We start from the raw sequence: 27,192 nt of genomic DNA, 5'->3' as shown, positions 1-27,192 counted from the left end.
TCCCTCATATGTGAAAGACACTCCAGACCTCCTGAGGAAATTAGACGACCTAACTGTTTCCCCTGACACTATCCTAGTCTCTTTAGACGTAGAAAGTCTTTATTCATCTATACCACACGAGAAAGGAATTAGTGCCTGTAGACTTTTTCTAGAAAGTAGGGGTTTAGACAGTAACATGCATACAGCCTTTGTCATAAAACTTCTTCATTTCATTCTTGAAAACAACGTTTTTCAGTTTGATGGCTCAGTATATAGGCAGGTCAGGGGGACAGCTATGGGTGCAGTATGTGCGCCAACTTATGCGTGTCTCCATTTGGGAGCATGGGAGTTGGATGTCTTTGATCAATATAGTGAGACGTTTGACTCCCATGTGTCCCTATGGATTAGATTTGTGGATGACATCTTTATCCTTTGGGATGGCCCCCTGGCCTGCCTACATGATTTTGTTTCTGAGTTAAATAAAAATGATCGTAACATTTTTTTAACTTACTCCTATAGCAATAAGGAATTACCCTTTTTAGACATTTGTATTAAAAAAGAAGGAAGCCGTATCTCAACTGAAAATTATCGTAAAGACACGGCAACAAACAATCTGTTGGAAGCCTCAAGTGGGCATCCAGAGCCCTTGAAAAAAGGCATCCCATATGGCCAACTCTTGAGATTAAAAAGAAATTGTTCTTCTAATACTAAATTTAATTATCATGCAGAAAAAATGTGTAAACGTTTCATTGAAAGAGGTTATTCTCACAACCTAGTAAAAAAAACCTTAAATAAAGTAAGTAAATTGAACCGTCAACACCTCCTATATAACCAAAAAGAAACAATAACTGAGAATAACATCAGATTCATCACTACATTTAATTGCCAATGGCAAAGTATAAGAAATATTTTATCTCAAAATTGGCATTTTTTAACCTTAGATGACAAAATAGCTGATAAGGTAGGAAGTAGACCCCTATTGACCGCAAAAAAATCTCCTAATCTTAAAGATAAATTAGTCAGAAGCAGGTTTACTCGGTCTGAACCAGATACAAACTGGTTAACTAAAAAACAAGTGAAAGGAAGCTTTCCTTGTGGGCATTGTGTCTATTGTCCCTATTTGCCAAAAAGCAAAACATTTTCAGCCAATACAGGTAAAAATTATACCATCAGATGTTTTTCAAACTGTAACTCAGTGGGGGTTGTTTATCTTTTGGGGTGCTCCTGTCCCCTGTTCTATGTGGGTAAAACAAAACGTTTGTTCAAGGACAGGGTACAGGAGCACAGAGATGACATCCTCTACGGGAGAGATACAAGTGTGGCTCGTCACTTTAAGGAAGTTCATAATAGTAGTACTGTTTCTTTAAAATTTATAGGGATTGACAGAGGAATAACAAATGGAAGAGGTGGAGATGAGGATAACTGTTTGTTAAAAAAGGAAGCAAGATGGACCTTTATGCTGAATACGGTGTCACCGTTAGGCTTAAATGAAAGGATAGAATATGCATCTTTTCTAAAATAGAGATTTGTATCTAGAAGTTGAAATTCTCTATTTTGCTGCAAATGGAGAAAAAATAAATAAATGAGAAGTTGAATAACTTTTAAATAATCTTTATAAATAGGTCATTAATTATGATATTCATTTTCCATACAGTCTGTTTCTAAAGTTGTGGATCTTTTATGTCAAAGCTCACCTTCATAGAATCATTTGTAGCTATCCTGTAAGTCATTTCAAATTTATAGAATTCAAGTTAATATAGGATTTATGTAAAGCACATTCATCTAGACATGGTAACCAAAGAAATAATGTTTAATTGAGCTGCAACATGCGTAAGGTTTTTTCACATGCGATTTTGTTGTTTGTTGTATAGGGGTTGCTAAACATAGAAAATGTTCCATCTTTTCAATGCAAACCTTTTTGTACTAATCTAAAATATAGATAATCATTGAACCTATAAACAGGAATGTTTGGCTTTAGAATATAAGAGGGTGCGTGTAAATAGCGAATTTGATTGGCTGAAGTGCTACCTCCCAGTTCATTGGTTTCGCAATAAAGGCTGTAATTAGGAGGAGATGGACAGTCCTGACGAGGCCCCTGTTTCGCTCAGCATTATGGGGCGAAACGCGCGTCGACTTTCTTGAAAACAGCTATCACTGCACCTGTGAATGAAGCAGCTGGCCAAAGCCTGCCCGGGAATTTCAAAAAACCAAACTGAAGAAGCAAGCCTGGTTCTTGCGGTAATCAAGTGGTTCCTATAAACCGCCTGGATACGGTTTACATACAGAAGCAAAACGTACACCGGCTAATCTGTGTCCCCAGTGAGCAGGGAGACGAGGTTGTGAGAGGTGAGACAAGGATGTCAGAGGCTCATGTCCCGGTCCGTTCGTCAATGATACTGTGACTTTGTTTTCCCGGATGTTTGCTGCAGTACGTTAACACAGGTCTGCTATATTGTTTCTGCTTTTCACCAATGTAAGATGTTCTATCTGCTATCAAGTAATAATATTGCCAAGTTCAAGTTAACAATAGAGGACGTTTTCACCTCGGTTAACCCTAATTAACGAACATATGTTTGCCAAAAGGTTTATCTCAGCTGGATTACAAAGTGATACAAATTGTTACTAAAGTATAACATCAGATTTCCTCCATCAAAGGACTCATATGGTCTTTATTAAGGACTTTGTTCTGTTACTATCATAGAGGAATTGATACAAGATTTGTTGTTGTATTCTATTAGTTAAATTACCTGCAGATCACATGTTCTAAACCAGTCTGTTTGCAGCATTCAGTTCTTAAAATATGTGTGATAATATATCATTTTGCTTGGTATGTTTTATTAAAAATCCACTGCAGTGGTGCATTTTAGAGATGAAAAGCATTTAAAGCTGTTTATTTTCTGTGTTGGCAGCTTCTTGCAATAAACTAGTTGCATGTGTTTGAATCTGTGCATGTGTAGTTCATTTTTTGGATTCTGTGCTACCCTACAGCCGTACATTTCTAAGGAATTGGATTAAATGGGTTTTATATTTTGAGTGCTGAAATCCCCTACTTTATTTAATGGTATCTCATATAGCTCTACCATTTCTCTTTATCTATATAATACTGGATTAAATTTAAACTTTAGGGGTCTGCACCACGTCTGATTTTAGCTGACCCTAAGTCATTCGAGATATATATACATATAAATTACCGGAATAAAATTCCTGTGTCTTTGTATTAAGACAGGTTCTGGATCTTTTTGTTTTTCTTCCACACTTTTGTAAATTTATATATATATATATATATATATATATATATACACACACACATACATACATACACACACTGTGTGTGTGTATATATATATATATATATATATATATATATGTTTATATACATATATACCGTGTGTATGTGTGTGTATATGTGTCCACTGGCTGTGTCATATGTGGGAGACATTCCTGAGATATGACAAATGTAACCCCTGCACTGCCATAAATCTGGTAAATGTAACTGCTGCGGCACTGCCAGACATCTTATAAATGTAACCCCTATACTCCTTGAGATATGACACATGTAACCGCTGCACTTCCAGAAATATAAACAAATCTAACTCCTGCACAGCCAGAGATCTGATAAATGTAACCCCTGGACTGCCACAGTAGGTCTGCTCTTATTTTGACTCTCATACATGCTTTTTAAATGCGTGCCCCCTCGTGAAAAAAAAAAGCCCCCCAATTTCATTCGTTCTGGAGCCGACCCTGCAAGTTAATAAGGGGCAAACTAACGAAATAGATAACTTTATTATGAAGGTAGGCTGTCCCTTTAAGTTTATCTATATCTTTTTTCAAGTTGTCCACTGTTTGTCTAAGTAGGTTGTCCAGCTTCTCATAATGTCCATGATCAATGAACTGATTAAGGTCCTTTTGAATTACTTGGATGTAATTCCTAGCCTCTGCTAGTTTCTGTTCCTTATGTTTGACGATTAAGTGCATCAATCTGATGGAGCAGCCTGTTAATATGTCATCCCATTCTTGTAAAAAAGCCTCATCTATTACCATAAAGGATGGCCTTTTCCTTAGTCTAAGGCCCCTTAGTATCATCTTAATGTCTATATATTTTTCCAGGGATCTCTTGTCCCACCATACTTGGCATTCTTTAATCAGAGCTCGCTCCATAAGCATAAATACTTCTGATATATCCTTGATCTCATTATCAGGGTTGAACGTATCTTTAAGTGTGGGTCTGCTTTTTTCAAACTCCTCCAGGGTTAATAGTGAATAAAAGTTATTTGTGGCCATGTTGGTGACATTTACTATAGTGTCCCGCTCCAATTTGTAACTTTTTTAGGGGGGAGAAAAAGCTCTGTCTCGTATGCAAAATGTTTTGTTCTTTCAATATTGTGCAGTCAAGCTCTAGTGTAATGTCCCACTGTAACAACGCTGTATATGTACAGATCAGTTATTGGCTATGGCGTAAACACACTCTGCCAAATAGCCAAAAAGGCAACCACAATAGAGAGTTTGGCAATCAAAAAAGTGTTAAAACATAGTTGCTCTTATTTTCCTGGCCACTCTCAGTGACACCCCTGCGAACTTCCGCTCAGCTTCGGAATCCTAAGGATACAGATGCAGAGTTCTTCTCACCTTTTTTCATCTGTGACCAAACACGGTACTCCTGTCTAACAAGCCTTTGGGGCAGCTCGTTAGAAAGGTACTGGTAGCAATCTCCGCTTCACCGTCCTCCGTAGCTTGCCCTCTCTGTGTCTCCCATTGGCTTCTGACGCAAACCAATCACGTATCTCTCTCTCCGCCAATGGAGTTAACGATGGCTCCCGTGTCTCCACTTGTGGGTGTGTGAACTCGAACAAGGTGTCACCGGTCCTGGCGATTGTATGAAGGGCCTCACACCCTGTATATACCCACACAGAAATGAGTGTCCCAAAGGATTTTAACCTGTTTAAAATACTACTTATTTATAAAAGGGTAAAAATATTAAGTGGCAAGGTTGGCACTAATTTATTTGCCAAAGAAAAAATTGGGCCAGGATGAGAATATGTTGGTCATATGAAGGGGCTCAAGCCCTGTATATATCCTCACAGAAATGAGTGGCCCAAAGGATTTTAACCCTTTCAAAATACAATTTACTTATTCAGAAAAGGTAAAATATATGAAGTGGCAAGGTTGGCACCAGTTTATTTGCCATATATAACGTTGGCTGAGAACATGTCTATCCTATGAAGATGCTCAGGACCTGTATATATTCACACAGAAATGAGTGGCCCAAAGGATTTTAACCCTTTCAAAATACCAGTTATTTATTCAGAAAAGGTAAAATATATGAAGTGGCAAGGTTGGCACCAGTTTGTTTACCCTTGTTTAAACCATTGGGCCAGTCTGAAAACATGTGGATTGTATTAAGGGGCTCAAGCTCTGTATATATCCATACAGAAATGAGTGGCCCAACTGATTTTAACCCTTTCAAAATAACAATTACTTATTTAGAAAAGGTAAAATATATGAAGTTGGCAAGTTTGGCACCAATTTGTTTGCCATAAAAAGGCATGGGGCCAGTCTGAAAACATGTGGATTGTATGAAGGGGCTCACGCCCTGTATATACCCACACAGAAATGAGTGTCCCAAAAGATTTTAACCCTTTCAAAATACCAATTATTTATTCAGAATATGTAAAATATATGAAGTGGCAAGGTTGCCACCAGTTTATTTGCCATATATAGCGTTGGCAGAGAACATGTCTATCCTATGAAGGGGTTCAGGACCTGTATATATCCACACAGAAATGAGTGACCCAAATGATTGTAACCCTTTCAAAATACCAGTTACTTATTCAGAAAAAGGTAAAATATATGAAGTAGCAAGGTTGGCACCATTTTGTCATAGAAACCGTTGGGCCAGTCTGAAAAAAGGTGGATTGTATGAAGTGGCAAGGTTGCCACCTGTTTATTTGCCATATATAGCATTGGCAGAGAACATGTCTATCCTATGAAGGGGTTCAGGACCTGTATATACCCACACAGAAATGAGTGGCCCAAATAATTTTAACCTTTTAAAAATACCAGTTACTTATTTATAACAGGGAACATATATGTGTTGGTGTATGTATCAAAAAGACACTGGAAGCTTTTAAAGAAAACTGCATTAGGCTTTACTTGTACAGATGCATCAGCAATATTTGGAACATACCAAAGGACTTGTAAAACTATAGTCAGCACACACAGAGGAGGAAAAACACAATAGAGATTAAAACAACAACTTCCTTCCTGTATAAAAGAATGAACAAGATCACAGATATAAACAATCAGCAATCTAAACTGAACAGCGCCATCTACAGCATCAATGTTGTTCATACATGTGGTATAGTACATGCTGTTGTATTTCCCAACACCCCTTCTCAACGGCATGTACATAATTACACAACATTCAGTTTCTTTTGAAGAAAACAATGCCGTTCCTTTGGCAACGGCTTTGTGAGTGCGTCTGCAGTCATCTCTTCCGATGGGCAGTATTGAATGTCAATAATACCTTGTTCTTGCATGTCCCTGAGTAAATGATATTTTACATCAATGTGCTTGGTTCGAGGATTCACTCTTTCTGATTGTGTCAACTTTATACACCCTTGGTTGTCTTCAAGAATTGGTATGGGTTTAGACACATCCAGTCCCATGTCTTGAAAAAGTTGACAAATCCAAATTGCTTCTTGACATGCATGTGCTGCTGCTATATATTCTGCTTCCGTTGAAGAGAGTGCAACAGTCGCTTGTTTTCGACTGGACCAACTTATTGTTCCTTCTCCATACTGGAAGATGTAACCACTTGTAGATTTGCGGTCAGTGGTATCTCCGGCCCAATCAGCATCAACATATCCAATTAGTTTTGGGTTTGATGTTGCTGGCAGTCGCAGCTTCATCCGAATTGTTCCTTTTAGGTACTGTATCACCCTCTTTACTGCATTCCAGTCGCGTTGACATGGTGTCGCAACTTTTCTACAGAGTATACCTATTGCTGCGGCAATGTCTGGTCTTGTCACGGTGGCAATGTATAGCAATTTTCCAATTGCCCTGCGGTAATTGTCGTTATTGGGTAACAAGTTTTCTATTCCGTTGTTTTTCAGGTAATCTGGTTCCGTAGGTGTTTTCACCTCTTTTGCATCTTGCATGTGGAATTGCTCTAATATTTCTGTAATTTTCTGACTTTGGTTAAGAAGATAGCTTCCATCCTCTTCCCTTTCTATTTGGATTCCTAAATAATAAGTGATGTTCCCTAGTTCTTTAATCTCAAAGTTCTGGTTTAATATATGAACTATTTGGTCACAGTCCCCTTCTTGTTCAAAACAAGTTATGATGTCATCAACATAAATTAGGATGTATATCCATTTGTTTTCTTGATGCCTTGAATATAGACATGGATCTGCTTTGCTTCTTGAGAATCCTTGTTTCATGAGTACTTCATTCACTTTTTCATTCCACATTCTCGCAGCTTGCTTTAGTCCATAGATGCTCTTTTGAAGTTTGCATACAAGGTTCGGTTCCCTCTCAAATCCAGGTGGCTGTTCCATGTAGAGATCCTCTTTGATGTCTCCATATAGGAAAGCAGTTTTGACGTCCAGGTGCCTCACTTGCATTCCCTTTCCGGCTGCAATGCTAAGGAGCGCTCTGATGGTGGAGTGTTTTACAACTGGAGCAAAAGTTTCATCATAATCTTCTCCAAATTTCTGTGAATATCCCTTTGCAACTAATCTTGCCTTGTATCTGTGAATATTTCCTTCTGCATCGTATTTTACTTTAAAAGTCCATTTGCTTCCTATAGCTTTGCGACCGGGGGGGAGCTCAGTGAGTGTCCAGGTTTTGTTTTCCTGAAGTGATTTTATTTCTTCTTCGGCTGCTTTTCTCCATTGGTTGGCTTCCCTTTTTGGCAATTTTTCAATATCTTCCCAGGATGTTGGTTCGAGTGTTTCATGTGTCTTAGCGATGTATGACAGCTTGCGGGGTGGTATACCTTTCGTCACCCGAGTTGATTTTCTGATTTCTGGTTGTTCAGTGGGTTCTATTGGTTTGTGAGTAGCTGTTTTTTCTATTGTGAGCTCCACTTCTTGCTCTGTCTCCTGTACAGCTTCACTTTGGTCAGCATCTCTTGCTGATTCAGTGGAGAGGTTCTCTTTATGGCTTTCGAGGGACATTTTTTCTGATGTTTGACTTTCATCAAAATAAACACTGCGGCTTATTGTGATCTTGTTGGTCTTTGGATGAAGAATTCTATAGCCTTTACTTTGTTCACTGTAGCCCATAAGAATGCCTTCTATGGCTGTGTTCTCTAATTTGGAGCGTTTCTCACTTGGAACATGGGCATATGCTTTACATCCAAACACTCTAATATGTCCCATACTAGGTTTTGATCCATTCCACATTTCATATGGGGTGCTCTCAATAGTTTTTGATGGTAGCCTGTTCTGTAAGTATGTTGCAGTCATTATTGCTTCACCCCAGTACTGGTTAGGTAAATTGGCGTCTGAAAGCATGCATCTTGCCATGTCTATGAGGGTGCGATTTTTCCTTTCTGCAACACCATTTTGCTCAGGAGTGTATGGTACAGTCGTTTGGTGTATAATGCCTTGTTTCTTCATGTATGACTCCACTTCCTTACTCATATATTCCCCTCCGTTGTCGGTACGCATTGTTCCTGGTTTCCGTCGAAATTTATTGCTGAATGTAGCTATAAATTCTTGAAGTTTCTCTGATGTCTCACTTTTGTGCTTCATCAGATATGTTGTTGTGTACCTGGAATAATCGTCAATGAAAGTCAGTAAATATCTGTTCCCGCCGGGTGTGGGGGTTTTCATTGGTCCACACACATCACTGTGTATGAGTTCCATGGGGTGAGTGGTTTTTCTTTGACTGGCTTGTGGAAGTGGGGTACGTGTGGCCTTTGCTTTGATACAACATGTGCACTTCATGAGCATGTCACAAGGCAAAATTATCATGTCTTCTGATAAACCTTCCTTTGCAAGTTCCTTTATGGCCTCTGGGTTTCGATGCCCTAATCGCCTGTGCCACAGGTGGATACATTTGTTGTTTGGATTATGAATGGCTGTTTTGGCTTGCTTCCTTTCAGTGATAAGTTTGTACAGGTGTTCGTTCAATCTTCCTTTTGCTAGGATTTGTTTCCTGTTTCGAATTGTGCATTCATTGCCTTGGAACTGAACTGTGAGTCCATTGTTAGCAAGAGTTTTCACTGACAGGAGGCTTCCTTCTAAACTTGGGACGTACAGAACATTCTTTACTAGAATGCTTTGCTTACCTCCTGATGGTGTGATGCAAGTCAGGAACCCTTGACCATTGCCTTCAGCTGTAATACTTTTCCCATTTGCTAGGAAGACTTTATCTTTAGTATTGAAATCAATTTCTGTGAAGAATGTCTCGTCACTTGTCATGTGACTAGTTGCCCCTGAGTCAATGCACCATCCGTGTGGTGTACTATTCTGAGTCACTTTAAAGCTGCCGCTCCATGATGCAGCTGCAGTTTGCTTTGTGGCTGCCTTAGCTCTCTCTCTTGTAGGTGGTTCTAACCTTCGCTGCTCAGCTTTCCAGATTGAGCAGTTCTTTTTCAGGTGACCGACCTTTTTGCAGCGAAAACACACTCTGGTTTCTCTGTTTTGTTTTGTGCCTTCTTGCGCCTTCAGAGCTACCTCTGATCTCTCATTTTCTTCACTATGCATGTTTTCCTTTCTTCTATTATATTCATCAATTAGTTTTCCATTAGCATATTCTAGTGTTAGTTCTTGTTCAGGTCTGGTTTCTAGAGCATTGATAAGGGCACTATATGACTCTGGAAGGCTGCATAGTAACAATGCTACTATATGATTGTCTTTAATTTCTTCTCCAATTGCACATAGCTGTTCCACAATCTCTAGCATAGCATTCACATGTTCACACATTTCCTGGCCTTTTTCCAGCCTCATCTTATATAGTTTGCGCAGCAAATATAGTTTACTATTTAAGTTTGAACGCTCATGCAGTTTTTGTAGTGCAGTCCACATACCTTTAGCTGTGTTTTCTTTTCTTATGTGAATGAGTTGATCATCCTCCACTAACAGGCTTATAACTGCTTTTGCTTGTCTGTTTTTCTTGTCCCATTCCCCTGGATTATCAGTGGGTCTGTTTGTATCCAGCACCTCCCATAAATCATCTTTGGATAACAGCATTTCAAGCTTAAACTTCCACAGCTGGTAGTTGGTATTATTTAATTTCGCTATTGCATATTTCACATCTGAACCACTTGCCATCTTTCAGTAATTTGGATGCAGCTCTTGTTTCCTCACACAGTATTTGCTTGGATCATAGATGCAACACTTACTGACTTGTAGTTTCTTTTTCTTCAGTGTCTGGGCCCATAACCTGTTGGTGTATGTATCAAAAAGACACTGGAAGCTTTTAAAGAAAACTGCATTAGGCTTTACTTGTACAGATGCATAAGCAATATTTGGAACATACCAAAGGACTTGTAAAACTATAGTCAGCACACACAGAGGAGGAAAAACACAATAGAGATTAAAACAACAACTTCCTTCCTGTATAAAAGAATGAACAAGATCACAGATATAAACAATCAGCAATCTAAACTGAACAGCGCCATCTACAGCATCAATGTTGTTCATACATGTGGTATAGTACATGCTGTTGTATTTCCCAACAATATGAAGTGGCATGGTTGGCACCAGTTTGTTTGCCATATAAACATGGGCCAGGCTAAAAACATGTGCATTCTGTGAAGGGACTCACACCCTGTATATATCCTTGCAAAAATCAGTGGCCCAAAGGATTTAACCCTTTATATACAAGTTACTTATTCAAAACAACAAAAACTGTGCCATGTTTACCATCTGTTTATTGCAATATAACATGTATTTGTATAAAATGTAAGTTTGTTTAGGTTTTGGGAAAGTCTATTATTTTATTTAAATTAAAAAACAAATGTAGATATTTGGTTTATACAGCTTTTTGTGGTCTAATTGTAATCAGTTGCCCAATAAGAAGTTGGCTGAATAAGAAGCCAATTTCAGCCTCGTCTTTAATACCAAGTTGTCAATACGACAATGACAGTGCGCCTCCTACCTACAGCAATGAAGAAACAAACTGTTTATGTTGTAACCTGTTAATAAATATATGTATAAAATAAAAAGGAACCTTATAATATAGGTTATCTGCTGACAATACCTGACCCCAGTCTGTCTGTAAGTCCCGCCCACCACTGACAACCCCGTCCTCTAGGGCGTGTCTTCCTTGAAGCTGCAGCCTCTTGCCGTTACCTAGCAACGGGACGCCTAGCCAGGCCTTGCACTAACCGGATCTGTACGGAAAATAGGTTTTGTTCGGTGCGCGTGCCCGTGTGACGGTCGGTGTGATGGCGCCTAAGAAGAAGAGGGATAAGAGCGGCGCCAACAAGAAGAGACCCGAGGCCGCCCGCACCGTGATCCCGGAGTCGGTATCTGAGCAGAGCAAAGAGTCCTACCTACTGCAGATCCGAGACCTAGAGAGCCGGCTAGAGAGGTGACTGCACTGTACACTGTATGGTACATGGGGTAGGTGTATACACTGCACTGTACACTGTATGGTACATAGGGTAGGTGTATACACTGCACGGTACACTGTATGGTACATAGGGTAGGTGTATACACTGCACTGTACACTGTATGGTACATAGGGTAGGTGTATACACTGCACTGTACACTGTATGGTACATAGGGTAGGTGTATACACTGCACTGTACACTGTATGGTGCATAGGGTAGGTGTATACACTGCACTGTACACAGTATGGTACATAGGGTAGGTGTATACACTGCACTGTACACTGTATGGTGCATAGGGTAGGTGTATACACTGCACTGTACACTGTATGGTACATAGGGTAGGTGTATACACTGCACTGTATACTGTATGGTACATAGGGTAGGTGTATACACTGCACTGTACACTGTATGGTACATAGGGTAGGTTATACACTGCACTGTACACTGTATGGTGCATAGGGTAGGTGTATACACTGCACTGTACACTGTATGGTACATAGGGTAGGTGTATACACTGCACTGTATACTGTATGGTACATGGGGTAGGTGTATACACTGCACTGTACACTGTATGGTACATAGGGTAGGTTATACACTGCACTGTACACTGTATGGTACATAGGGTAGGTGTATACACTGCACTGTACACTGTATGGTACATAGGGTAGGTGTATACACTGCACGGTACACTGTATGGTACATAGGGTAGGTGTATACACTGCACGGTACACTGTATGGTACATAGGGTAGGTGTATACACTGCACTGTACACTGTATGGTACATAGGGTAGGTGTATACACTGCACTGTACACTGTATGGTACATAGGGTAGGTGTATACACTGCACGGTACACTGTATGGTACATGGGGTAGGTGTATACACTGCACTGTACACTGTATGGTACATGGGGTAGGTGTATACACTGCACTGTACACTGTATGGTACATAGGGTAGGTACACTGTATGGTACATAGGGTAGGTGTATACACTGCACTGTACACTGTATGGTACATAGGGTAGGTGTATACACTGCACTGTACACTGTATGGTACATAGGGTAGGTGTATACACTGCACTGTACACTGTGTGGTCCATAGAGTAGGTAGGTGTGTACACTTCACTGTACACTGTGTAGTATATAGGGGTAGGTAGGTATATACACTGCACTGTACACTGTATGGTATAAAGGGGTAGGGGCATACACTGTACTGTACACTGTGCGGTACATAGGGGTAGGTAGGTGTATACACTGCACTGTGTGGTACATAGGGGTAGGTATGTGTGTACACTGTATGGTACATAGGGTAGGTAGGTGTGTGCACTGCACTGTACACTTTGTGGTACATAGGGGTAGGTAGGTGAATACACTGCACTGTACACTGTGTGGTTCATAGAGGTAGGTAGGTGTATACACTGCACTGTACACTGTGGTTCATAGCGGTAGGTAGGTGTATACACTGCACTGTACACTGTGTGGTACATAGGGGTAGGTAGGTGTATACACTGCACTGTACACTGTGTGGTTCATAGGGGTTGGTAGGTGTATACACTGCACTGTACATTGTGTGGTACATAGGGGTAGGTAGGTGTATACACTGCACTGTACACTGTGTGGTACATTGGTAGGTAGGTGTTTACACTACACTGTACATTCTATGGTACATAGGGTATGTAGGTGTATACACTGCACTGTACACTGTATGGTACATAGGGTAGGTAGGTGTGTACACTGCACTGTACACTGCATGGTACATAGGGTAGGTGTGTACACTACACTGTATGGTAAATTGGGGTAGGTAGGTGTGTACACTGTATGGTACATAGGGTAGGTAGGTGTATACACTGCACTGTACACTGTGAGGTACATAGGGTACGTAGGTGTATAAACTGCACTGTACACTGTATGGTACATAGGGTAGGTAGGTGTGTACACTGTATGGTACATAGGGGTATGTTGGTGTGTACAGTGTATGGTACATAGGGGTAATGGTGTGTATACTGTATTCTACATAGGGTAGGAAGGTGATAACACTGGTACATAAGGGTAGGTAGGTGTGTAAACTGCACTGTATACTGTATGGTACATAGGGTAGGTAGGTGTGTAAAGAAAGTTACAGGAGCACCAAGATAGTGGGTAAAAATCAAATACTTTATTAATGGTATATAGGGTGTTGTCAATACCCCATGGGTAAAATACAGAAAAATGTCAAATGAAAAAGGCTATTGCCTTACTCCTAGCCTGGGTACATAGGGGTAGGTAGGTGTGTACACTGTATGGTACATAGGGTAGGTAGGTGTGTACACTGCAGTGTACACTGTATAGTACATAGGGGTAGGTAGGTGTGTACACTGCAGTGTACACTTTATGGTACATAGGGATATGTAGGTGTGTACAGTGTATGGTACATAGGGGTAATGGTGTATACACTGTATTGTACATAAGGTAGGAAGGTGAGTATACTGGTACATTAGGGTAGGTAGGTGTGTATACTTCACTGTACACTGTGTGGTACATAGGGTAGGTAGGTGTGCACACTGTATGGTACATAGGGTAGGTAGGTGTGTATACTGCACTGTACACTGTATGGTACATAGGGTAGATAGGTATGTACACTGTATGGAAACATAGTAGTTAGGTTTGTATACTGTATTGTACATAGTGTTAGGTAGCTGTGTACACTGTATGGTACATAGGGGTAGGTAGTTCTGTTCACTGTGTAGTACATATGGGTAGGTGAGTACACACAGTACACAGATAAGTAGTAGGTAGATAGGTGAGTACACACAGTACACAGATAATTAGTAGGTATGTAGGGGAGTACACACAGTACACAGATAAGTAGTAGGTATGTAGGGGAGTACACAGATAAGTAGTAGGTAGGTGAGTACACACAGTACACAGATAAGTAGTAGGTATGTAGGGGAGTACACAGATAAATAGTAGGTAGGTGAGTACACAGATAAGTAGTAGGTAGATGAGTACACACAGTACACAGATAAGTAGTAGGTAGGTGAGTACACACAGTACACAGATAAGTAGTAGGCAGGTGAGTACACACAGTACACAGATAAGTAGTAGGTAGGTGAGTACACACAGTACACAGACAAGTAGTAGGTAGGTGAGTACACACAGTACACAGATAAGTAGTAGGTAGGTGAGTACACACAGTACACAGATAAGTAGTAGGTAAGTGAGTACACACAGTACACAGATACGTAGTAGGTAGGTGAGTACACACAGTACACAGATAAATAGTAGGTAGGTGAGTATACACAGTACACATATAAGTAGCAGGTAGGTAGGTGAGTACACACAGTACACATATAAGTAGTAGGTAGGTAGGGGAGTACACACAGTACACAGATAAGTAGTAGGTAGGGGAGTACACACAGTATACAGATACGTAGTAGGTAGGTAGGTTAGTACACACAGTACAGAGATAAGTGGTAGGTAGGTGTGTACATACAGTACACAGATAAATAGTAGGTAGGCGAGTACACACAGTACACAGATAAATAGTAAGTAGGTGAGTACACACAGTACACAGATAAATAGTAGGTAGGTGAGTACACACAGTACACAGATAAGTGGTAGGTAGGTGAGTACACACAGTACACAGATAAGTAGTAGGTAGGTGAGTACACACAGTACACAGATAAGTAGTAGGTAGGGGAGTACACACAGTACACAGATAAGTAGTAGGTATGTAGGGGGGTACACAGATAAGTAGCAGGTATGTAGGTGAGTACACACAGTCCACAGATAAGTAGTAAGCAGGTAGGTAGGGGAGTACACACAGTACACAGATAAGGAGTAGGTAGGTAGGTGAGTATACACAGCCCACAGATAAGTAGTAAGCAGGTAGGTAAGGGAGTACACACAGTACACAGATAAGGAGTAGGTAGGTAGGTGAGTACACACAGTACACAGATAAGTAGCAGGTATGTAGGGGAGTACACACAGTACACAGATAAGTAGCAGGTATGTAGGGGAGTACACACAGTACACAGATAAGTAGTAGGTATGTAGGGGAGTACACAGATAAGTAGTAGGTAGGGGAGTACACACAGTACACAGATAAGGAGTAGGTAGGTAGGTGAGTACACACAGTACACAGATAAGGAGTAGGTAGGTAGGTGAGTACACACAGTACACAGATAAGGAGTAGGTAGGTAGGTGAGTACACACAGTACACAGATAAGTAGCAGGTATGTAGGGGAGTACACACAGTACACAGATAAGTAGTAGGTAGGTAATCACATATTAGTGAAATAACTGTGTATTACAGGTACCAGCAGAAGTTAGATGACGTCTGTTCTAAGGAGTCACTAAATCACGCAGAGTATGAGCAACTCGCCAGTGATAAGAAAGAGATTGTGTCATTCCTAAAGCGCACACTAAACCAGCGCACGGATGAGATCGCTGACCTGAACGACCAGCTGCTGGGTCTTCAACAAGCCAAAGAGTCTGAGAAGGATGCATATGAGACCCAGCTGGCGCAGATGAGACGGGAATTCCAGGAGACCAAGGACCAGCTGACTGCAGAGAACATGCTCCTAGGTAATTGTTTCCGATGAGAACCGTAGTAAGATTCCCAGACATCTGAGCTAAGTGTACTCAGTTACTTATTATTGGTGTGAAATATGATCCAGAGATCTGTATTAAGATTCCCAGACATCTGAGCTAGGTATACTCATTTACTTATTATTGGTGTGAAATATGATCCGGAAATCCATAATAATATTCCCAGATATCTGAGCTAGGTGTACTCAGTTACTTATTACTGGTGTGAAATATGATCCAGAGATCCGTAATATGATTCCCAGACATCTGAGCTAAGTGTACTCAGTTACTTATTACTCTTGTGAAATATGATCCAGAGATCCAAAATAAGATTCCCAGACATCTGAGCTAAGTGTACTCAGTTACTTATTACTGGTGTAAAATATGATCCAGAGATGCGTAATAAGATTCCCAGACATCTGAGCTAAGTGTACTCAGTTACTTATTACTGGTGTAAAATATGATTCGGATATCTGGAATAAGATTCCCAGACATCTGAGGTAGGTTTACTCCGTTACTTATTTTTGGAACTCATATGTCACTTACACACAGGTTATATTAAGATCTCAGTAGTTACTACAGTGAGCTAAGTCTACATTGGGCACATATTTTCATTACTGGTGGAAAATATGATTCAGAGATCCGTAATAAGATTCCTAGGCATCCGAGCTAGGTTTACTCAGTTACTTATTACTCAAACTCATACATCACTTACACATAGGTTGCATTAAGATCTCAAGTCAAGAAGTCAAGGTTTGGCACACATTTACATGACTGGTGTTAATTATGATCTGAAAAAAACGTTATAAGATTCCCAGATATCTGAGGTAGGTGTTCTCCGTTATTTTTCTTTCATAAAGGAGGTAAGAGTCCACGATCCATTACTCTGGGAATTACCTTCCCTACCACAAGGAGGAGGCAAATATTCCCAAACCTCAAGAGCTCTATATAACCCCTCCCACTTCTATGGTAGTATCTTTGCCTTTGATGGAGGAAGGTGAAGAATAGAGATGTGCAGAGTTAAGGCCCATTTACCCTCAAAGTGCAGTGTTTGTCAAGATGGAAATTTAAGTTGAGGGTGTGCCTTATTTTTTTCTTTCCCAATAAACTTTAAATCACTACCCTTTCAAAGATGTTGCACGGACTTGTCTTTTGCCTACTTCTATTGGGTCTACAGTTAACTCCTATAGTATGTCCTCTGCTGATATGTTTTCAGTACAGAACTGAAACATATTAAGCAGAGAATTTTAGGTAAGTGACTTTTATTGTTTATTTTAACAATTTAAACACAAGTTTAAACCTATACATGGCTTTTTATTATTTTCTACTTGTATATACCTGGGATCAGATTTGTTTGCACCCCATATCTAAGGGGCTCTCTTTTGGGTTGAACCTCCTGGGAATTATTAATCAGAATTTTTTTGTTAATACATCAGATTTATAGTTTTAGTATCTTTGTGTTTCCTGGTCGCATGTGTGCTCGCCGTTGCGTGCATGGAAGCGCATAGGTGCATGCGTAGGAGTGCACGGGTACATACGCATGGGTGCACTTCTTTTGGGCACTTTTTTGTTACTTTTAAAATGCCATTTGTTTGGGTGCTTTCAACTATAGCTTTAATCCCAGGAGGGGGTATTGTATACTCATTCCCTAAGAGCTCATTTGCTATTTGGGGTTATTTATCTGTGTTTTTCACTATGGAATCTTCCAAATCTTCCGGACATGGATATTAAAGGAGAACTTGTTTAATTTATCACATACCAAAGGATTAATACTGCAACAAAGTTCGGGGATCATTGAAATCACCCAAAAAACTTTGGTATTATTAAAGACTTGATTCCCTACCCAGTATAACAACTGACTTATGAACTTTTCACGTTGTTATTAGATTCGAAGAGTACACTGATTAATTTCGATATATATACTCTCTTAATAAGTCGGCCAACTTTTTTTATACTGTCTTATATTGTTTTATAATATTTTTTTATCTGATAAGTTGTTTCAATAAATTAAGTTATATTTAACCTATAGGTATTTTGATGAATTTAAGATTAATTTTTCAATAGTACATGTTTGAAAATACCGTAACACGACATATTTACTATATATCAATCATATAAGAAGCATTTACTAATAGGTTCAATACACCTGTTCACCAACCCATTAGTATACAGAGACACAATTTCCTAAGTAACCAAATCAAATTTCTGGATATAAATCAGATCATTTTATTGTGCTCCCAAAAGGTTTAAGCATCCGGGTTCTTAATCTGTTTGCGCTTCAAACTCCTTAACATTTCTCATCTTCCAAATCTGTGCCTATTCCTCCTTTGGAAGCAGAAGTTTCTGGACACCTTTCTATTAATATTAAGTGTGTTTATTGTAAATAGGGTGAGGTTCCCTCCTTCTTATTTATGTATGTGATACAATTAATATTTTGATGCATTTAGACCAATCTAATGCTGCACTTTCTTCCAAATGTATTATTGCGCCTTATGTTTGTTTATTACAGGAATGTCCAGTTCAAATAGTTCCTGGCATTAAAGAGTTTATTAAGGCTACAGTGTCTGAAATGTTGGCAGTCATTCCGCCTTCAAGTAAACGTAAAAGGTCAGTACACAATATGCCTTCTACAAGTAGTAATATTCCTGTATCTCATGAGGATAATGAGGCTTCTGTGGGTGAGTTTTTTTCAGATGATCAGTGGCCTGTCTCTGATCCTGAGCCTGCTTCTTCCTCCTTTTTATTTAAGATTGATCACATTCGTTCTTTATTAAAGGAGGTTTTACTTAGGTTAGAAATTAAGGATGTTTTTGTTTCTGGAGAGGGGGTTCTACCAGTCGTTTAGATTCTTATTGTAAACCTACTAAGGATTCTTCTGAGGTTTTTCCAGTGGCTGATGCTGTGGCTGGGATTTTTTCTAAATAATGATCTAAATCTGGTAGTTAATGTAATCCTTCTGCAAGGTTTAAAAATATGTATCCTCTTCTAGCTTCTAATATTGAGCTTTGGGAATCTGTCCCTAAGGTAGATGGTGCCATTTATACTTTGGCTAAACGTACTACTATCCCTTTGAGGATAGCATTTCTTTTAAAGATAGGAAACTTTAATCATTTTATAGAAGGGCCTATTTGCTGGCAGGTTATCTTTTCAGACCAGCTATTAGAGATGCTATTTTGGATATCATTAGGATTAATTCTAAGAGCATGTCCTTTCTAGACAAGCCTTATAGTTAAAGTCATGGTCTGCTGATGGAGTTTCTAAGTCCAAACTCTTGTATATTTATTTTCAAGGAAGCAATTTTTGGGGCCAAATCTAGATGCCATTATTTCCACCCTTACTGGTGGTATAGGAGCTTTTCTTCCCCAAGATAAGAAATCTACGGTTACATTTAAGGCTTCTAATAGTTGTTATTCCTTTCATCAAAGTAAGGAGCAAAAATCTGAATCCTCCACTGCTAAGCAAGGTTTCTGAGGTTGAAAGCCGTGCTCTAATTGGAACAGGCCTAAGCAGGCCAAATATTTATTCCTGCTCCGAAGACCGCATGGTGTGGCCCCCAATCCAGATTCTCTGGTACGGGAGAGGTTAAGTCTCTTTAAGGAGGCATGGTTTCGGAATGTTTCAGATTCTTGGGCTCTATATTTAATTTCCGAAGATTTTCATAAAGGGATTAGGTTAAGACCTCCCAGAGGAAGGTTTCTTTTGTCAAGTGTTTGTAAAGTATCCTTTAAAAGCTCAGGTTTTTGTTCAATCAGTCCTGTTTCTGGAATCCATGGGTGTGATTGTTCCTGTTCTTCTGCTGGAAAGGGAAGGGATTTTATTCAAATATATTGTTTCCAAAAAGGAGGGAACGTTCAGACTAATTTTGGATCTAAAGGCTCTGAACTAGTTGGTCAAGATTCCAACATTCAAAATGGAGACTATTCGGTCTATTCTGCCTTTCATACTGCAAGGACAGTTTATGTCCACAATATATTTAAAGGATGCTTATTTCCATATTCCAATTCACAAACATCAGTTTCTGTGGTTTGCTTTTCTAGCCAAGCACTTTCAGTTTGTTGCTCTACCGTTTGGTCTGGGTACAGCTCCAATGATTTTCACAAAGGTTCTGGGGGCTTTTTTGTCTGTCATCAGAGGTCAGGGAATAGCTGTGTTTCCTTACCTGGACGATATCTTGGTAATATCTCCATCTTTACATTTTGCAGAATCTCACATCAACAGTCTATTGTTTCTTAGTCAATATGGTTGGAAGATCAATTTGCTAAAGAGTTCTTTAGTTCCTCAGACAAAGGTTACTTTTCTGGCACTCCAGATAGATTCAGTCTCCGTTAGACTTTCTTTAACAGATCAATGGAGATTGAAGTTTGTTTCGAACTGTAAAAATCATCAGTCTCTCCAGTCTCCTATTGTTGCCTTTGTATGGAGGTTCTAGGTCTTATGATTTGCTAGTCTGTTTGCTCGTTTTTATATGAAATCACTTCAGCTTTGTATACTTTGACAGTGGTGCAGGAGCACTAGCAGAAGCACTATAAGAAGCACTAACAGGAGCACTTTCAGAAGCACCAGCAGGAACACTATCAGAAGCACTAGCAGGAGCGCTATCAGAAGCACTAGGAGGAGCACTATCAGAAGCACTAGCAGGAGCACTATCAGAAGCACTAGCAGGGACACTAGCAGAAGCACTAGCAGGAACACTATCAGAAGCACTAACAGGAGCACTATCAGAAGCACTAGCAGGTGCACTATCAGAAGTACCTGCAGAAGCAATATCAGAAACACTAGCAGGTGCACTAACAGTAACACTAGTAGAAGCACTAGCAGGCGCACTATCAGAAGCACTAGCTGGAACACTATCAGAAGCAGGAGCACTAGTAAAAGCACTATCAGGGGTACTAGTAGAAGCACTATCAGAAGCACTATCAAAAGCACTAACAGGAACACTATCAGGAGGAATTTCCGAAGCACTATCAGAAGCAGGAGCACGAGCAAAAGCACTAGCAGATGCAGGAGCACTAGCAGAAGCATTATAAGGAGCGCTATCAGAAGTACTAGCAGGAGCACTATCAGAAACACTTGCAGGAGTACTAGTAAAAGAACTGGCAGAAGCACTAGCAGGAGCACTATCAAAAGCAGGAGCACTAGAAAAAGTACTAGTAGAAGCACTAGCAGACGCAGGAGCACTAGTAAAAGCACTAGTAAAAGCCCTAGAAAAAGCACTAGCAGAAGTACTAGCAGGAGCACTAGTAGAAGCAGTAGCAGGAGCACTATCAGAAGCAGGAGCACTAGTAAAAGCACTAGCAGGGGCACTAGTAGAAGCACTAACACTATCAGGAGGACTATCTCAAGCACTATCAGAGACAGGAGCACTAGCAAAAGCACTAGCAGGAGCACTAGTGGAAGCACTAGCAGACGCAGGAGCACTAGTAGAAGCACTATCAGAAGTACTAGCCGAAGCACTACCAGGAGCACTATCAGAAACACTAGCAGGAGTACTAGTAAAACTATCAGGAGCACTATAAGAAGCACTATCAGAAGCAGGAACACTAGTAGAAGCACTAGCAGACACAAGAGCACTATCAGAAACACTAGCAGGAGCACTAGTAGAAGCACGATCAGAAGTACTATCAGAAGCACTAGTAAAAGCACTATCAGATGCACTAGTAAAAGCAATAGCAGGATGACTAGCAGGGGCACTATCAAAAGCACTAGCAGGATTGCTGTCAGAAGCATTAGCAGGTGCACTATCAGAAGCACTAGTAGGAGTTCTATCAGAAGCACTAGCAGGAACACTTTTAAAAGCACTAGCAGGAGCACTATCAGAAGCACTAGCAGGAGCACTATCAGAAGCACTAGCAGGAGCACTATCAGAAGCACTAGCAGGAGCACTAGTAAAAGAACTATCAGAAGCACTAGCAGGTGCACTAGTAGAAGCACTATCAGAAGTACTATCAGGAGCTCTATCAGGAGAACTATCAGGAGCGCTATCAGAAGCACTAGCAGGAGCGCTATCAGAAGCACTAGCAGGAGCACTATCAGAAGCACTAGCAGGAGCACTATCAGAAACACTAGCAGGAGCACTATCAGAAGCACTAGCAGGAGCACTATCAGAAGCACTAGCCGGAGCGCTATCAGAAGCACTAGCAGGAGCACTATCAGAAACACTAGCAGGAGCACTAGTAAAAGAACTATCAGAAGCACTAGCAGGTGCACTAGTAAAAGAACTATCAGAAGCACTAGCAGGTGCACTAGTAGAAGCACTATAAGTAGTACTATCAGGAGCACTAGCAGAAGTACTAGCATGAGCTCTAGCAGAAGCACTAGCAGAAGCAGGAGCACTAGCAGAGGCACTCTCAGGAGCACTAACAGAAGCACTAGCAGAAAAACTAGAAGAAGCACTAGCAGGAGCACTATAAGAAGTACAAGTAGACGCACTATCAGAAGCACTAGTAAAAGCAAAATCAGAAGCACTAGCAGGAACACTATCAGAAGCAATAGTAAAAGCACTAGTAGAAGCACTAGCAGGAGCACTATCAGAAGTACTAGCAGATGTACTATCAGGCACACTATGAGACGTACTAGCAGAAGCACTAACCGGAGCACTAATCAGAAGCACTAGTAAAAGCACTATCAGGAGCACTAGTAAAAGCACTATCAGAAGCACCATCAGAAGCACTAGCAGGGGCATTAGTAAAAGTACTATCAGAAGCATTAGCAGGAGCACTATCAGAAGCATTATTAGAAGCACTAGTAAAAATACTAGCAGGAGCACTAGCAGACGCAGGCGCACTAGCAGGAGCACTAGTAAAATCACTAGCAGGTGCAGGCGCACTAGCAGAAGCACTATCATTAGCACTAGCAGGAGCACTAGTAAAATCACTAGCAGGCGCAGTTGCACTATCATAAGCACTAGCAGGAGCACTAGTAAAATCACTAGCAGACACAGGAGCACTAGTAGAAGCACTATCAGAAGCACTAGTAAAAGCACTATCAAAAGCACTACCAGGATTGCTGTTAGAAGCATTAGCAGGTGCACTATCAGGAGCACTATCAAAAGCACTAGCAGGAACGCTATCAGAAGCACTAGCAGGAGCACTAGTAAAAGAACTAGCAGAAGCACTAGCAGGTGCACTATAAGTAGTACTATCAGGAGCACTATCAGAAGCACTAGCAGGAGCACTAGTAAAAGAATTATCAGAAGCACTAGCAGGTGCACTAGTAGAAGCACTATAAGTAGTACTATCAGGAGCACTATCAGAAGCATAAGCAGGTGCACTAGCACAAGCACTAGCAGGAGCACTAGCAGAGGCACTATCAGAATTACTATCAGGAGCACTAGCAGAAGTACAAGTAGAAGCACTAGTGGGAGCACTAGCAGAAGCACTAGTAAAAGCATTATCAGAAGCACTAGCAAGAGCACTATCAGAAGCACTAGTAAAAGCAAAATCAGAAGCACTAGCAGGAACACTATCAGAAGCACTAGTAAAAGCAAAATCAGAAGCACTAGTAGAAGCACTAGCAGGAGCACTATCAGAAGTACTAGCAGATGTACTATCAGGCACACTATGAGACGTACTAGCAGAAGCACTAACCGGAGCACTAATCAGAAGCACTAGTAAAAGCACTATCAGGAGCACTAGTAAAAGCAATATCAGAAGCACCAGCAGGGGCACTAGTAAAAGTACTATCAGAAGCATTAGCAGGAGCACTATCAGAAGCACTAGTAAAAGCAAAATCAGAAGCACTAGCAGGAACACTATCAGAAGCACTAGTAAAAGCAAAATCAGAAGCACTAGTAGAAGCACTAGCAGGAGCACTATCAGAAGTACTAGCAGATGTACTATCAGGCACACTATGAGACGTACTAGCAGAAGCACTAACCGGAGCACTAATCAGAAGCACTAGTAAAAGCACTATCAGGAGCACTAGTAAAAGCACTATCAGGAGCACTAGTAAAAGCAATATCAGAAGCACTATCAGAAGCACCATCAGAAGCACTAGCAGGGGCACTAGTAAAAGTACTATCAGAAGCATTAGCAGGAGCACTATCAGAAGCAATATTAGAAGCACTAGTAAAAATACTAGCAGCAGCACTAGCAGACGCAGGCGCACTAGCAGGAGCACTAGTAAAATCACTAGCAGGTGCAGGCGCACTAGCAGAAGCACTATCATAAGCACTAGCAGGAGCACTAGTAAAATCACTAGCAGGCGCAGTTGCACTATCATAAGCACTAGCAGGAGCACTAGTAAAATCACTAGCAGACGCAGGAGCACTAGTAGAAGCACTATCAGAAGTACTAGCAGGAGCACTATCAGAAGCACTAGTAAAAGCACTATCAAAAGCACTACCAGGATTGCTGTCAGAAGCATTAGCAGGTGCACTATGAGGAGCACTATCAAAAGCACTAGCAGGAGCACTATCAAAAGCACTAGCAGGAACGCTATCAGAAGCACTAGCAGGAGCACTAGTAAAAGAACTAGCAGAAGCACTAGCAGGTGCACTATAAGTAGTACTATCAGGAGCACTATCAGAAGCACTTGCAGGAGCACTAGTAAAAGAATTATCAGAAGCACTAGCAGGTGCACTAGTAGAAGCACTATAAGTAGTACTATCAGGAGCACTATCAGAAGCATAAGCAGGTGCACTAGCAGGAGAACTAGCAGAAGCACTAGCAGGAGCACTAGCAGAGGCACTATCAGAATTACTATCAGGAGCACTAGCAGAAGTACAAGTAGAAGCACTAGTGGGAGCACTAGCAGAAGCACTAGTAAAAGCATTATCAGAAGCACTAGCAAGAGCACTATCAGAAGCACTAGTAAAAGCAAAATCAGAAGCACTAGCAGGAACACTATCAGAAGCACTAGTAAAAGCAAAATCAGAAGCACTAGTAGAAGCACTAGCAGGAGCACTATCAGAAGTACTAGCAGATGTACTATCAGGCACACTATGAGACGTACTAGCAGAAGCACTAACCGGAGCACTAATCAGAAGCACTAGTAAAAGCACTATCAAAAGCACTAGCAGGAGCACTATCAAAAGCACTAGCAGGAACGCTATCAGAAGCACTAGCAGGAGCACTAGCAGGAGCACTAGTAAAAGAACTAGCAGAAGCACTAGCAGGTGCACTATAGGTAGTACTATCAGAAGCACTAGCAGGAGCACTAGTAAAAGAATTATCAGAAGCACTAGCAGGTGCACTAGTAGAAGCACTAAGCACTATAAGTAGTACTATCAGGAGCACTATCAGAAGCATAAGCAGGTGCACTAGCAGGAGAACTAGCAGAAGCACTAGCAGGAGCACTAGCAGAGGCACTATCAGAATTACTATCAGGAGCACTAGCAGAAGTACAAGTAGAAGCACTAGTGGGAGCACTAGCAGAAGCACTAGTAAAAGCATTATCAGAAGCACTAGCAAGAGCACTATCAGAAGTACTAGCAGATGTACTATCAGGCACACTATGAGACGTACTAGCAGAAGCACTAACCGGAGCACTAATCAGAAGCACTAGTAAAAGCACTATCAGGAGCACTAGTAAAAGCACTATCAGAAGCACTAGTAAAAGCACTATCAGAAGCACCAGCAGGGGCAGTAGTAAAAGTACTATCAGAAGCATTAGCAGGAGCACTATCAGAAGCATTATTAGAAGCACTAGTAAAAATACTAGCAGGAGCACTAGCAGACGCAGGCGCACTAGCAGGAGCACTAGTAAAATCACTAGCAGGTGCAGGCGCACTAGCAGAAGCACTATCATAAGCACTAGCAGGAGCACTAGTAAAATCACTAGCAGACGCAGGAGCACTAGTAGAAGCACTATCAGAAGTACTAGCAGGAGCACTATCAGAAGCACTAGTAAAAGCACTATCAAAAGCACTACCAGGATTGCTGTCAGAAGCATTAGCAGGTGCACTATCAGGAGCACTATCAAAAGCACTAGCAGGAACGCTATCAGAAGCACTAGCAGGAGCACTAGTAAAAGAACTAGCAGAAGCACTAGCAGGTGCACTATAAGTAGTACTATCAGGAGCACTATCAGGAGCACTAGTAAAAGAATTATCAGAAGCACTAGCAGGTGCACTAGTAGAAGCACTATAAGTAGTACTATCAGGAGCACTATCAGAAGCATAAGCAGGTGCACTAGCAGGAGAACTAGCAGAAGCACTAGCAGGAGCACTAGCAGAGGCACTATCAGAATTACTATCAGGAGCACTAGCAGAAGTACAAGTAGAAGCACTAGTGGGAGCACTAGCAGAAGCACTAGTAAAAGCATTATCAGAAGCACTAGCAAGAGCACTATCAGAAGCACTAGTAAAAGCAAAATCAGAAGCACTAGCAGGAACACTATCAGAAGCACTAGTAAAAGCAAAATCAGAAGCACTAGTAGAAGCACTAGCAGGAGCACTATCAGAAGTACTAGCAGATGTACTATCAGGCACACTATGAGACGTACTAGCAGAAGCACTAACCGGAGCACTAATCAGAAGCACTAGTAAAAGCACTATCAGGAGCACTAGTAAAAGCACTATCAGAAGCACTAGTAAAAGCACTATCAGAAGCACCAGCAGGGGCACTAGTAAAAGTACTATCAGAAGCATTAGCAGGAGCACTATCAGAAGCATTATTAGAAGCACTAGTAAAAATACTAGCAGGAGCACTAGCAGACACAGGCGCACTAGCAGGAGCACTAGTAAAATCACTAGCAGGTGCAGGCACACTAGCAGAAGCACTATCATAAGCACTAGCAGGAGCACTAGTAAAATCACTAGCAGGCGCAGTTGCACTATCATAAGCACTAGCAGGAGCACTAGTAAAATCACTAGCAGACGCAGGAGCACTAGTAGAAGCACTATCAGAAGTACTAGCAGGAGCACTATCAGAAGCACTAGTAAAAGCACTATCAAAAGCACTACCAGGATTGCTGTCAGAAGCATTAGCAGGTGCACTATCAGGAGCACTATCAAAAGCACTAGCAGGAGCACTATCAAAAGCACTAGCAGGAACGCTATCAGAAGCACTAGCAGGAGCACTAGTAAAAGAACTAGCAGAAGCACTAGCAGGTGCACTATAAGTAGTACTATCAGGAGCACTA

General features: G+C 40.9%; 1 protein-coding gene across 1 annotated transcript in view; it reads left to right on the top strand.

Moving 5' to 3' along the window:
• Window positions 1-11,295: 11,295 nt before the first annotated feature.
• Window positions 11,296-27,192, top strand: part of CFAP157 (cilia and flagella associated protein 157) — a 153,783-nt gene continuing 137,886 nt past the window's right edge. Inside the window, exons 1-2 of the mRNA XM_053695499.1 lie at window positions 11,296-11,523; window positions 15,836-16,107. Coding sequence (XP_053551474.1) covers window positions 11,378-11,523; window positions 15,836-16,107 — 418 coding nt within the window. The 5' untranslated portion in view covers window positions 11,296-11,377. The remainder of the gene's footprint in view (window positions 11,524-15,835; window positions 16,108-27,192) is intronic.

The sequence above is a fragment of the Bombina bombina genome, chromosome 12, assembly GCF_027579735.1.
Source record: "Bombina bombina isolate aBomBom1 chromosome 12, aBomBom1.pri, whole genome shotgun sequence".
NCBI lineage: Eukaryota > Metazoa > Chordata > Amphibia > Anura > Bombinatoridae > Bombina > Bombina bombina.
This window is presented reverse-complemented; position numbering and strand designations above follow the sequence as displayed.